A 15,361-nucleotide genomic window follows, 5' to 3' on the forward strand; every position below is an offset into this window, starting at 1 on the left:
ATTGGATCCCATTACAGATAGTTGTGAGCCACCATGTGGTTGCTGGGAATTGAACTCAGGACCTCTGGAAGAGCAGCCAGTGCTCTTAACCACTGAGCCATCTCTCTAGCCCCACTGTTTTATTTCTTAAAAGAAGATATGAAGGCAAACATTACAAATTGTTGAGACAAGAAAAAAGCAGATCATTTTGAGTACATAAATAGTCCCTTATTATATCTAGCCCCATGTGTGTTCTTTCTCTCTCTTTCTCTCTCTCTCTTTCTCTCTCTCTCTTTCTCTCTCTCTCTCTCTCTCTCTCTCTCTCTCTCTCTCTCTCTCGCTCTTGCTCTCTTCTTCCTTTCTGTATGTGTGTTTATATGTAGATTTGGTTCATTTTTTTGTAATTACTTATTAAAAGTTAATATTTGGTAGTTAATTGTGTTAATATCCTAAAGTTATTTAGCCATCTCCTATTGATAATTACTTAGGCTGCTCCACAATTTTCATTAGAAAATGTTCATTTCTTTTTTAAAGTAATTTTGACTGTGATCTGATAGTAGCTAGAGAAGGCATATACCATGTCCTCACACAGTAAAGGGGTTAAAAAGCCAGAGGCAAACTCCTCTGATCTATGAGGGCTTTGCCTTTGTAACTAGTACCATTACAGTGGGGATTAAATTTCAGCAATGAGAGTTGGGGCCATTCAGACCATAGGACTCAATCCTCAGCTTCACAGACATCCTCCTTTTCTTCCCCAACACCCTTTATTTTTTTTTCATTACTTAGTGTAAGCTTTGTTGCCTATCTCTTGAAATGATATTTTTGTTGATAATCTCAGTTCATTCTTTCCTCTGTGTGTGTTCAGATCTCCAGATGGAGTGCTCTGACCCATTTCTAATAAATTAATATGCTGTGTATTTATTTGCCAAGCCATAGCTATTCTTTTTGTTATTCATAACTATTTGTCCTGGTAAAAAGAATTTCTTTTGGTCCCTTCAGCACCTTGGCTGATAGAATTTTAGCTCCTTAAGGACAGGGACTTTGTTCTGTTCATTGCTTGTCTTCATCGTCTACAAGAGTCTAGCACACTGGAAACACTCCATATTTTTTTAAATTTATGCTTGTTAGATAAATATATTTATGTAACTCAGCCTAAGTAAGCTAAGAGAGAGCAATGTGGAAGACAGATTTAACCTGAGCAAAAGTGTATGCAGAGAGCCCAGTTGGTGCATAGTTAATACATTTAAAAACCAAAACCAGAGCCAGGTGAGGTAGTGAGAGTGAGGCAGATCTGAAAGTAGTCATAGGAAAGCAGCTGAAGCAGAGGAAGAGAGTTCATGGCTAATTGGATATAGGGATTGAGTTGATGAAAACTAAACAGAGAACTTGAAGAAAACTAAGAGAACCAAAGAAATGCATTTCAGGCCATGTTAAAATTGAGATATTTAAGACAAATTTAAGAATTAAGATCCTGGCATTTATTTAAACTTGTATCTCATTTAGAATCTAATTTAAACCTTAGAGTATTCTATCTGAGCTGCTGTGTTACCCTGTATCAGACCAGTCTTGTTTCCTTCTTGCATCCTCTTCCTGAGTGTCCCTTGTGTTAGGTCCCATACAGGGTTCAGATCTTGCTTTCTTTTATACTTTCCCTGGAATCTCACAAACAAGAATCAGCAAAATAAGAAAATTGAAATAGTCACTGATTATAATGAAATAAAGCTAGAAATCAACACCTAGAGAAACTACAAAATACATAGGCTCCTGTAGCTTAAACAACACACTATAAAATAATGAGTGGGTCATTAAAGAAATCAAGAACGAAATTTTTTTTAATGCCTGGAGCCAAATGGAAATGAAAATACAGCAGACTAAAATCTATAGGATATAATGAAAGCAGTCCTAAGGAGGACATTTGTAGCTTTCTGAAGATTTGTGGTGATAAGTACATAGAGTTTTCTTTTTAAAAAAATCCTTGTTTAGCAAGAACTGAATTTAAGGGTACAGTGTGTTGATGAGAAGTTGTCAGGATGATAGGAAAAAGTGAGGTGATATTAAAGAACTTAGATGCCCTTTAGTTACCCAGGAAGATAAACAAAAAATTGGGCTTGGGTGTCACTTAAGTGGTTGAGTGCTTGCTTGGCATTCATAAATGCCCTAGATTCTAAACCTAGCATTGCTTCCCCATAGATAATAGAGTGTGTGCATGAAATTTAAAAGCCATCTGTGAGGGTGTGTAGATCTAGCTCACAGCACCGTGGACATTTAAGGAAGCCTTAAAGGAAGATTTTTAAATCTTAGGTTTGAGCTTTTAGTTGCTATTCTTTTGGTACAATATAATTGCACATATACTTGCACACATACTTAACATTTGGAAACAATAAAGATTGTACTAAATACACATTCCATGTATATGTTGTTTACTATTAATAGCTAGATTGACTGTTTTAATTGAGTGCTGATTTTGAAGGTAAAACAAATTTAATTTTAAAACTAATGTAATTTAAAATGTTTGAAGCTCCCCAGAATATGCCATTTTCTTTATTTCTATTTATTCTATATTATAGGAATAGATGAAGTCATAGGTGCTAAATTTAGAAATTGAAATTGTTAAGTGACAACAGATTTCCCTGGAAGTAAATATGTTTTTCATCTTTTGATTTTTAGGTTTCCAGATTGTGATGAGCCATATCCCCGACTTGTGGATTTGAATTTAGTTGGAGATCCAACTGAAGGAGCCCCAGTTGCAGTGCAGAGGGATTATGGTTTTTGGTGTCCCCGAGAATTGAAAATTGATCCCGATCTTGGCTATTCCTTTCTGCATGTGCGAGATTGTTCACCACCATGTCCCAATATGTACTTCAGGAGAGAAGAACTGTCATTTGCTCGCTATTTCATAGGCCTGATTTCAATCATTTGCCTCTCTGCCACATTGTTTACTTTTTTAACCTTTCTAATTGACGTCACAAGATTCCGTTACCCTGAAAGACCTATCATTTTTTATGCAGTCTGCTATATGATGGTGTCATTAATTTTCTTCATTGGGTTTTTGCTCGAGGACAGAGTAGCCTGCAATGCATCTAGCCCTGCACAGTATAAGGCTTCCACAGTGACACAAGGATCTCACAATAAGGCCTGTACCATGCTCTTTATGGTACTCTATTTTTTCACTATGGCTGGCAGTGTATGGTGGGTAATTCTTACCATCACATGGTTTTTAGCAGCTGTGCCAAAGTGGGGCAGTGAAGCTATTGAGAAGAAAGCATTGCTGTTTCATGCCAGTGCCTGGGGCATCCCCGGAACTCTAACTATCATCCTTTTAGCGATGAATAAAATTGAAGGTGACAATATTAGTGGCGTGTGTTTTGTCGGCCTCTACGACGTTGATGCGTTAAGATATTTCGTTCTTGCTCCCCTCTGCCTATATGTGGTAGTTGGGGTTTCTCTCCTCTTAGCCGGCATCATATCCCTAAACAGAGTTCGGATTGAGATCCCATTAGAAAAGGAAAACCAAGATAAGTTAGTGAAGTTCATGATCCGGATCGGTGTTTTCAGCATTCTGTACCTTGTACCACTCTTGGTTGTAATTGGATGTTACTTTTATGAGCAAGCGTACCGTGGCATCTGGGAAACAACATGGATACAGGAACGCTGCAGAGAATATCACATTCCATGTCCATACCAGGTAAGGGAACTCTTGTTACAATTCTCAGAATCTGGGAGTGAAAAGAAGGTTACTATAAATAGGGGATCTTATCTATTGTTTTCTTTCTAATTATTTATGAACATTAAGCCTACACATTGAAATTTTAAAGTGAAGTAAGTATAAGTATATCATAGTAAGTATATAATACACATATTGTATAGACATTTATTTTAAAAGATGATTTACATTTTCATACTAGGAGCTTAAAGCAACTTATTTCCATTACCACAAAAAATTTATTGATTCTTTGAAAGTAAGGCTTTATAAGGGAGAAAACTGTTTCAACTCTGGGGTAAGGGTCTTCTGTGGAAATTTAACTGGTGGTCAGATTAGTAATTGTTTGAACAGTTTTACAGAAATAATGATTCAATTACACAAACCATCTTGGCATTAGTTTCTTGTTTGCATACTGAATATTTTGTGATGTACCTTTTAGTTTGAAGAGTCACAGAATCAGAATTTTTGATCTAGAAAGAAGTTTAAAGATCATTAATTTGAATTCTATATATATAAATCTTTATACATGTCGATTTTGTTTAAATATTCACAATACTGAGTGACTTGCCATGCTTAGTGTATGACCAGCTGGTAGTTAGTCCTATGAGAACAGCTCAGAGGATCCCATCCTCTAGGTGGAACCTGATCTTCTTCCTTTTAAAAGATTTTTTCTTAATTTGTTAAGGTTTGTTTATTTAATTTTATGTGTATGAATGTTTTGCTAGCATATACATATATGCACCATATGTTTGCCTCGTGCCAGTCAAGTTCAGAAAAGGGTGTTAGATCCCCTGGAACTGGGGTTATAGGTGGTTGTGAGCCATCATGTAGGTGCTAGAAACCAAACTTGGATCCTCTCCAAGAGCAGTAAGTGCTTTAATTGCTGAGTGATCTCTCAGCCCCTCACAAGGAATTTTCTTAAGAGAATGTTCTGACATTGCATCTATTCCCTATCTTTTAAGTACACCAGTCATTTATAGCTCCTGGTATTTCTCAGACCTCTAAATACTATTAAAGGTACTTGCATCTTAGACTAAAGGGCGATGTTCATGTATCTTTTCTTCCTACTAGATGGTGAACTCTTTGAGAGCAAGATCTTTTTTTCTTTTATTGAAACTAGAATCTATTCTCCTACAGTATACCCTGATTATAGTTTTCTCTCCCTAAGAGATAACAATCAAACATGACAAAATAAAATATAAAATGAAGTAAAACCTATCAAATCGAAGTTGGACACAGTCCAATAGGAAGAAGAGTCCCAAGAGTGGGCACAAGAGTCAAAGACTCACTCATTTTCACACTAAGGAATTCCCTGAAAATACCAAGCTGATAGCTATAATGTACATGCAGAGAACCTGTTGACTAATGAAGGCCCTGTGTTTGCTGCTTCAGTCTGTGTGTGTGTGCTCATATGCACCTTGCTTAATTGATTCAGTGGTCCTTGTTCTAGTTTCCTCCATCACCTCTGGCTCTTGCAATCCTTCTGCCTTTTTCATGGGATTCCCTGGGCTTGGGTGAAGTGAAGAGGGGGATTTGATGGAAACCTCCAGTTTAGACTTTCTGCATAATGTCTGGCTGTGGGTCTCTGCACTGTTCTTAATCTTGCACCAATGGAAGCCTCTCTGATGACTGGATAAGGCACTGGTCTATGAGTATAGCTGAATATCATTAGAAGTCATTTTTTTTTTTTTTTTTTTTTTAAGACCAGTAGTGTTTGGTTTTACCCTAGGTCTCTGAGCTATCTAGTCTTTGGTTCTTGGCTATCCAAGCAGTGTTTAGGTATGGGTTCTTTCTCATGGAGTGGGCTTTAAGGCAAATCAGATACTGGTTGGCTACTCCCACAAGTTTTGTGGCTGGGTTAGTGTCCATGTTTCTCTTTCAGTACTGCAAAGTACCTTCCCGCACCAGAGACGAGAACATAGGGGTAGAAGTTCCATGTAGGCACCAGCTTAGTTTATCCATATTCAGTGAGTTGTGGAGTTGTGTTCATGTTGTCCTCAGCAAGTGGAACCCTGCTGTCAGTTTGTGGAGAGTCATCCTTTGACTCAACAAAACCTGGGTTGTTTGGTTTTTTTCAGGGACCCTTTTGGCCAACTCAATTGAATGCAACCCTGTCCCACTACTGAAAGCTTTGCCTGGCCACAAGAGATGGCCAGTTGAGACTCTATATACCCTATAACTAGGAGTCCTCATTAGGATATCCTTTCATAAATTCCAGGAAGTTTTCACTGAACTGTGTTTCCACACTATCCCCCAAATGCCTCCCAATTCCAGCTTTCTCTCCTAGTATTCTCATACCTCCACCCCATCTCCCACCACACCTGACCCCCAACAATCTCATCCTCGTACTCCCCAAGCCCCTTGTAAAAATCTGTTTCCCCCTCCCAGGGAGATTCGTGCAACCCCTCCAGACCTCTCCTTGTTATTTATCCTCTCTGGTCTTTGGATTATTTATAGCTTAGTTGTCATTTACTTAATGGCCAGTATCTACTTATAAGTGAGTACTTGCCATATTTATCTTTCTGAGTCTGAGTTAACTTCATTCAGGATGATATTTTTCTAGTTCCATCCATTTGCCTGCAAATTTCTTTTCTTTTCTTTTTTTTTTAATAGCTGAGTTATACTCCATTGTATAAGTGCACTATATTTTCTTTATCCATTTATCTGTTTAGGAACATCTAAATTATTTCTAGTTTCTGGCTATAATAAATAAATAACTTATAAATAGTTTACAATAATTTATAAATAAAGCTGCTATGAACATAGTTGAACAAATGTCCTTTTGATAGAATGAAGTGTCCTTTGGGTGTGTGTTCAAGAGTTATGGGTCTTGAGGTAGATCGATTCTGAGGAATTAACTGGTTTCTATAGTAGCTGGACAAACTTGCATCCTACCAGTAATGGAGGAGTGCTTCCCTTTTTCCTCATCCTCACCAGTAGAGGCTGTCACTTGAGTTGGTTTTTTTTTTAAGATTTATTTATTTATTTTTTATGTATATCAGTACACTGTTGCTGTCTTCAGACACACCAGACAAGGGTATCAGATCCCATTACAGATGGTTGTGAGCCACCATATGGTTGCTGGGAATTGAACTCAGGACCTCTGGAAGAGCAGTCGGTGCTCTTAACCCCTGAGCCATCTCTTTGGCCCTTGAGTTTTTGACCTTAGCCATCTGACAGGTGTAAGATGGGATCTCAGAGTCATTTTTATCTGCATTTTCCTGATAGGGAAGGATGCTGAGCATTTCTTTAAGTGTTTCTCAGCCATTTGAGATTGCTCCATTGAGAACTCTCTTTAGATTTGTACCTCTTTTTTTTTTTTTTTTTAAAGAATTATTTATTTTATGTATAGGAGTTCACTGGTGCTATCTTCAGACACACCAGAAGGGGGCATCAGATCCCATTACAGATGGTTGTGAGCTACCATATGGTTTTTGGGAATTGAACTCAGGACCTCTGGGAAAGCAGTCAGTGTTTTTAACCACTGAGCCATCTCTCCAGCCCTGTACCTCATTTTTGTTTATTAGTTTGTTTGGTTTTTCTTTTCTTTTTAATTATCTTTAATCTTTTTTTACAGTCCAGCCATTATCCCCCTCCTGGTGCACCCTCTCACACTTCTTCAGCCCATTCCTCCTCTCTTTCTCTCACCCCTGTCTCTAAGAGGATGTCTCCACCCTACCCCAACCCGCCAGGCCTCCCCACTCTCTGGGGTTTCAAGTCTCTCAAAGGTTCAGTGTACCTTCTCTCACTGAGGCTAGACCAGGCAGTCCTCTGCTGTATTGTATGTGTTGGGGGCCTCGGACCAGATGGTAGGTACATGCTGCCTGGCTGGTGGCTCAGTGTCTGAAAGATCTCAGGGGTCCAGGTTAGTTGAGACTACTGGTCTTCCTTTGGGGTCACCTTCCTCCTCAAGTTCTTCCAGCTTTTCCCTAATTCTACCACAGGTATCCTCAATTTCAGTCCATTAGTTGGGTGTAAGTATCTGCATCTGTCTCAGTCAGCTGCTTGTTGGGCCTCTTGGAAGACAGCTATGCTCCTGTGGGTAAGCACACCATGTAGCATTAGTAATAGTGTCAGGCCTTGGAGCCTCCCCTTGAGATGGATCCCAAGTTGGGCCAGTCACTGGACCTTCTTTCCGTCAATCTCTTCTTCATATTTGTCCTTGCAGTTCTTTTAGATAGGAACAATTCTGGGTCAGAATTTTTGACTGTGGGATGACAACTCCCATCTCTCCACTTGATGCCCTCTCTTTCTACTGGAGGTGGTCTCTATAAGTTCCCTCTCCCCACTGTTGGGCATTTCATCTAAGGTCCCTTCCTTTGAGTCCTGAGAGTCTCTCATCTCCCAGGTCTCTGGTACATTCTACAGCCCCCCCCCCCCAAGGTTACATATTTCTATTCATTCTGCTGGCCCCCAGGGCTTCTCTCCTGTTCCCCCTCACACACTACCTAATTATGTTCCCCTTTTCCCCTCTCACCCAGGTCCCTCCCTTACTCTGTCTCCTGTGATTGCTTTCTTCTCCCATTCAGGTGGGATTGAAGCATCTTCACTCGGGCCCTTCAGCTTGTTATCATTCTTGAGTTCTGTGGATTGTATCCTGGGTATTCTGTACTCTTTGGGCTAATATCTACTTATTAGTGAGTACATACCTGCATCTCCTTGTGCGTCTGAGTTACCTCACTCAGGATGATGTTTTCTGGTTCCATCCATTTGCCTGCAAAAGTTACAGTGTCCTTGTTCCCTAATAGCTGAGTAGTATTTCATTGTGTAAATGAACCACATTTTCTGTATCCATTCTTCCTTCCATTATGGGACATCTGGATTGTTTCCAGTTCTTTCATTGTTCTTATTTTATTTGTATGATTCTTTTATTGGTTTAGCTATCCTAGGTTTTTTGTTTTTTCAAGATCTGTAAAGGATTATGTTGGAATTTTGATGGGTATTACATTGAATCTGTAGATTGCTTTTGGTGGGATGGACATTTTTTCTATGCCAATCCTACCAGTCCGTGAGTATGGGAAATTTTTTTCATCTTCTGATATCTTCTTCAAGTTCTTTCTTCAACAACTCGGTTTTTAATAAGTCTTGCACTTGCTTGAGTTACTCCAAGGTACTTGATATAATTTATGGCTATAGTAAAGGGTATTGCTTCTCTGATTTCTTTCTAAGTCCATTTGTCATTTGTATATAAAAAGGCTATTGATTGATTGATTGATTGATTTTAGTTATTCTTGTATCTAGCCATCTTGCTGTTGAAAGTGTTCATCAGCTATACAAATTCCCTGGTAGAAATTTTAGGTTCAGTTTAGGTGATAGTATACTATAATATTACCTGCAGATATCAATACCTTGACTTCTTCCTTCTTAATTTCTATCCCCTTCATCTCCTTCAGTTATCTTACTGCTTTACCTAAAAATTCAAGTGCTATATGGACACCCTTATCTTGTTTCTGGTTTTAGTGGAATTGCTTTGGAATTTCTCTCCATTTAAGTTGATGTTGCCTATGGGCTTGCTGTAAACTACCTTTACTGTGTTGAGTATGTCCCTTTTATCTCTAATCTCTCCAGGACTTTTATCGTGAAGAGGTGTTGGGTTTTGTCAAGGACCTTTTCTGTATCTAATGAGATCTATCAGGTCTCTAAAAACTATTAAAACGTTTACATCTCATACTAAAGGGCTTGTGTCTGTGTATTGTTTCTTCCTATTAGTGAACTCGTTGAGAGCATATTTTGTAAATTAGTGATGATAGCAGTAAGGATGTGGATACAGAGATGGAGAAGAAAGGCCACCTTAAAGAAATAGCAACAGTGCTAGGGTGTGGGTCAGTCACTGCTGACAGTAGATCCTGAGAATGATAGCTTCCCTGTTCTAATATAGTAAAAGACTGCCTTTCGGCCAAACATTATTTCTTTACTAGCCCTAACACGACATATAATTGAATCCTAGGTAATAGATATAGGGAAGCAGTTAATGTGATTCAGTTACCTCTTTCTTTTACTTTCAGGTATGAAGATTGTATTAAGACATTTTAGTAAGCAAGTCTGATAGGAAAATCAATAGAAGTTCAATTATTATTTTCCCTTGGCCTATAAATTATTAGTTTTAAAGACAGTAGTTAATATTTCTTACAAAGATAAAAGCATTATTTGTATAGACTACCACAAAGCAAAGGAGAAACTGTCATTCATCATCTATGATCACTGACTGTGATAATGTCATAGCTATGTCCCCAGCACTGCTGTTACCATTTCTTTAAAGTGACATTTATTCTTCATCCATAACCCATAACTTTGTAACATCCTGTCCTGGTCTCTACAGGTTATTTATCAAAATCTGCAATTGTTGTAGTGTGGTATTCTTTTGAATCTTCAACTCAAGTGGCTATTTTAATTTATATTCAGACATTTGTTTACCTTTTATGGGTATCAGGCATGAAAGTTTTTGCCAGCCTTTAAAGTACTACCCCAGTGCTGTAGTGTACACCCTTGTATTAATGACAAAGTATTTCTATGTGCCTATTGGGCTTGCGGCTTCTCCCCTATGATTTGCCTATTTGTTACCTTTGGTCATTGCTCTCATGGGTTGCCATTTTCCAATTATTTGCATCACAAGCGTCTTCGGGCTTTTGTGATTTGGAATTTTTGTTTGTTTAGGGTTTTGGGGGGGGTTGGTTTTTGGTTTTAAGAAGTTTTAATGCAAGTTGAATCTGATCTTTTCATCGATTTTCTAAAACTTTTTTTCTATATACACAATTTTGTTGTTGTTTTGCTTTTTTTGTTTTGGGGGTTTTTTGGTCTTGGGTTTTTTTATTATTTATTTTTTTTTTTTTTTGAGATGTGAAAATCTTTATTGGATATTTTATTTACATTTCAGATGCCATCCCCTTTCCCCATTTCCCTTCCCTAGAAAACCCCTATCCCATCCCCGCTTCTCCTTTTGGCTTTTATACTATTTTTTAATGTCAATCAAAGGCTTTCTAAGTTTGGTAATGCTCAATAACAAGATGCCTATACAATTAGAAGTGTAACCCAATACCCAACCTAGATATATCAACTATCTTTGACTGGCGGAGACACGTGAACATCTGCCTCCATGTTCCCCCCCCTCTCTTGTCACCTAGCTCCGCCTCTCCTCCTCTCCTTATTCCTCCTCTTCTTCTCCTTACTCCTCCCACCTTAGTTCCTCCTACATATCACCCTTCCTGTTAAAATAAAACTTTTCTCTCAAAATACAGTTAGAGCATAACTATACCAATTTATGTCAGTAAGGTGCAAGATAGCCCTAATACCCAGTCCATCATTTTGTTGACTAAACAGAACCTCTGTCATCCCTCCTAACTAAAAGACTTAGTTCTGAACCTGGCTTTTTCTCTTGGCTTTAGAATGAATGTCAGCTGAAAACCATCCTCTCAAACCTTTTCTCTCAAAGTAAATAGCAAGGATTGGCTATGAGACTATAAGTTTTCAACCCCATCAGAAATCCAGAATGACTGAATTAACTGAAATAGGAAGCACAAAGCATAGCTTCTAAAACTTAGCCAAATTATAGAGACAGCTGAACACCTGGACAGTCCCTATACTACAGAATGTCGGAGCATCCAATCTTCAGCCTTCTGGCCCAGGATCATCTGACAGACCTAGTGATGCAGAATTATTATTAAGGGCTGATTACCCTGTCTTGGCAGATATAATCAGTTGACTATTTCAAGTCAAGTGTGTCCTTTTCTGGACAGTGATTTGTCTGTAGATGAAAAGAGGCAATTCTTGCCTAGTGGCTGTCTCACCACAACTGGAATAACTCCAAAGATGCTCAATTTCTTCTTAGACTCTAAGACAGGAAGCTGTCAGGAGCAGACAGGTCTCTAATCAAAATGAACACTAATACAGAAATGTGCTGGGCGGTAGTGGCGCACGCCTTTAATCCCAGCACTTGGGAGGCAGAGGCAGGCCTGGTCTACAGAGTGAGTTCCAGGACAGCCAGGGCTACACAGAGAAACCCTGTCTCAAAAAACAAAAAACAAAAAACAAAAAAACTAAAAACAAAAACAACAACAACAAAAAAAAAAACGGAAATGTTTGTAATGTCAATTCTGTGGACTTCGGACGTTTTGAAAACCAACTATCCACGTAAGGCAATCTGGACTGTTATCTGTTAACTCCTCTCAGCCATTTCTAAATAAAATATAGAAAACACCCTAACAATAAACTCAGAGCCATGAATTTGCCATAGGCCCTTAACTCACAGGCTAACCATCTCAAATCAGTTAAAAAAACATAAAGAAAGACTGGGTCTAAGCCTGGTATTCCTAAATGTGTTATATAGGCACAATGCCTATGAGAGTAACAATATTAATCTCACTTTTATATCAATAAGAAGCTCGTACCAATGAAAACCTTAAAATTGAAATCAAAGTAAATTTTGTACCATTTAAGAAATTATAACTTCATCTTAATAATAATTATACATATTTCTATGACTAGGTTATGGCTATGCAATAACTTAATCTAATAGGATTAGATTCTAGCTAATCCTCCCTGTTCCAACAAAACCACTACTTTTCCCTAGAAAAACAGCCCAATATTAACCACCTCAGTCCCCAAGCCCAGGGAATAGCGGCATCGACTCTTCTTTAGCTTCTTCAAGCTGATTATGGGTGTTGAGATATTAGAAGAGGGGCAGGGGGAAGAGTAAATTGATAAGCCTCCAATGATGTGTCTTCACTGCATCCAGCTGGAATTCCAGGACATCAGAGGTTCGAGCAGGTCTGCTCAGCTCACTTGATGAATAGATACACCAAGGCTGTGTATTCTGCAATATACAGTTCTCAAAACAAATTTTAGTATCAAGATAATTTTTTTGTTTGAATTCTGGAATCTAGTCATCTGATGGCCTGCCTCTGTCATGTCTAATCCATATAAGTCTGGGAGTTGCTATGACAGTGTGCTCCCACCTTTTCCTCCTCCCTGCTTTCAGATTCCCCAACACTAGGGAATCCAAACTTTCAGGCAACAAGGCCCTCCACTTTCACTGATGCCTAACCCCTTACCTCATCCTCCCTCCTTCAATTACTATGAGGGTGTGCTCCCACCATCCTCTCATTCCCACCTCCCTGCTCTTGCAATTCCCCAACACTAGGGTATCCAAACTTTTAGGTACCTAGGCTGTCCACTTCCACTGATGCCTGACAAGGCCACCCTCAACTACCTATACAGGTGGAGCCATGAGTCCCTCCCTTTGTGTTCTCGGGCTGGAGATTTTAGAATGGCTACTCCAGCTTGTTTCTTAGGACCATTTGCTTGAAAAATTGTTTTCCAGCCTTTTACTCTAAGGTAGAGTCTGTCTGTGTCACTGAGGTGGGTTTCCTGTATGCAGCAAAATGCTGGGTCCTGTTTATGTATTCAGTCCATTAGCCTATGCCTTTTAATTGGGGGATTGAGTCTATTGATGTTAAGAGATATTAAGGAACAGTGATTGTTGCTTCCTGTTATTTTTGTTATTAGAAGTGAAATTATCTTTGTGTGGCTATCTTCTTTTGGATTTGTTGGAAGAGGATTACTTTCTTGCTCTTTCTAGGGTATAATTTTCCTCCTTGTTTGGAGCTTTCCTGCTACTATCCTTTGTAATGCTGGGTTTGTGGAAAGATATTATGTAAATTTGGTTTTGTCATGGAATATCTTGATTTCTCCATCTATGGTAATTGAGAGTTTTGCTGGGTATAGTAGCCTGGGCTGGCATTTGTGTTCTCTTAGGGTCTGTATGACATCTGTCCAGCATCTTCTAGCTTTTATAGTGTCTGGTGTAATTCTGATAGGTCTGCCTTTATATGTTACTTGACTTTTTCCCTTACTGCATTTAATATTCTTTCTTTGTTTTGTGCACTTGGTGTTTCGATTATTATGTGACGGGAGGTATTTCTTTTCTGGCCTAGTCTATTTGGCGTTTTATAGGTTTCTTGTATGTTTATGGGCATCTCGTTCTTTAGATTAAGAAAGTTTTCTTGTGTGGGAGAGCTAGGTTCTAATGATGCCAAGTACCCTGGGTTGCTGATGCTTATGTTCTTGCGCTTGCCTGAGATCTGCTCCGTCTTGGGTTTTTTATTTTGTTTGTTTGTTTTTTGTGTTTTTTTTTTTCAAGACAGGATTTCTTTATGTAGCCCTGGCTGTCCTGAAACTCATTCTGTAGACTAGGCTAGCCTCAAACTCAGAGAAATCTGCCTGCCTCTGCCTTTGCCTCCTGAGTGCAGGGATTAAAGGCATGCGCCACCACTGCCTGGCTCATAAGTGTTTTATTAATACAGCATATGCAAACTATAAAGGAGTAAGCCGCTTAAATATCTGCAACATAACTAACAGGTGACAATTCAGTATCCAGGGTAGAGAGAGCACTGGAAGGAGGCTGCAGCAGATTGATTCCCATGGGAGAAGGCATCTTCATAGGTGAGGGAGCTCAGGATCCAGGTTCTATATCTTCTCAGGCCCACTCTCCCTTGTTTGCTATCATAGAGGTACTCCATTCAAGGGGAGAGGTGCAATCTGGTGTTCCTCAGGCAGGTCAAAACTCAAAAGTCTAGAATAGAGGTTCTCAACCTTTCTAATGTTGCGACCGTTTAATACAGGTCTCGTGTTGTGGTGACCTCCAACTATAAAATTATTTTAGTTGTTACTTCATAACTGAAATTTTGCTACTGTTATGAGTTATAATGTAATATCTAATCAGCAGGGTATCTAATTTGTGACTCCTGTGAAAGGGTTGTTTGACCCACAAAGGAGTTGCAACCCACAAGTTAAGAGGATACAAGGGAAGAAATTTTCTATTTCTAGGTAGCTGTCATCAGAAGCAGGAACAGAACTTTGTGCTTTAACAATTTTCTGAGTTATCTCACAGTGGAAGTTGGTTGGTTTTGTTTGAGGGGTCTGTTAGTCTTCACTGACTTTTCTGTAGCTCTTTCCAGCCTTTTTGCCAATGTCAGATAAGGCTGGTAGACCACTGAACACCTTGCCAACTTGTGCTTTTAAAACCTGATATTTCCCATCTGAGGTTTTGATAGCAGACTCTAACCTCAACCCATTCTTAGTCACATGTTTCCAGATTCTCCATTATCCTCATCAACAGAGATCAAAGTAGCCATCCTGGATTACTGTAAGACTGCTCCACATTTTCTAAAACTCCATGGGGACATTTTGCACATTCACATCTCATGGTTACGAACACTCATATGCATACATTTAAATTTTTTCTCTGTTACTTAATTTTTCTTCCATATTAATACTAACCTTTCTCTTCAAATAATTGTGCAGTCTAATGAATTCCTTTATGATTTTATAGTTTTTAATCTCACTTGAGTAAATGGCTGTTGAGTTGAACCTCATATATTGAAAAGGATGGAGTACTGTAAAGAATTCACTAGGTCTATTACTTGATGGTGGATAAAAGCCAATGATGACATTTGGTATGCACAGTAACCTCATAAAGTATGTAATATGGCTTCACTGTAAAGCACTTGAAGCACTTAAAACACTTAGCTATGTGGCTTACACAGTCACATTAGCTAAGAGACCAGCAAAAGTGACCTATTCAAACTACATTTCAGTGACAAGGCTGGCCACATGTGAGTATAACAATACTTACTATGATCCTCACCCTTTTACTTTCTTATTCTCTTTTTAAGACAGTATTTT

At 38.8% G+C, this 15,361-nt stretch overlaps 1 protein-coding gene across 1 annotated transcript in view; it reads left to right on the plus strand.

The window, feature by feature from the left end:
* The window catches only part of Fzd3 (frizzled class receptor 3), a 71,084-nt gene that overhangs the window by 23,490 nt on the left and 32,233 nt on the right, over window positions 1–15,361 (plus strand). Inside the window, exon 4 of the mRNA XM_034498918.2 lies at window positions 2,647–3,664. Within this exon, the coding sequence (XP_034354809.1) occupies window positions 2,647–3,664 (1,018 nt within the window). The remainder of the gene's footprint in view (window positions 1–2,646; window positions 3,665–15,361) is intronic.

The sequence above is a fragment of the Arvicanthis niloticus genome, chromosome 3 (assembly GCF_011762505.2).
Source record: "Arvicanthis niloticus isolate mArvNil1 chromosome 3, mArvNil1.pat.X, whole genome shotgun sequence".
Classification (NCBI taxonomy): domain Eukaryota; kingdom Metazoa; phylum Chordata; class Mammalia; order Rodentia; family Muridae; genus Arvicanthis; species Arvicanthis niloticus.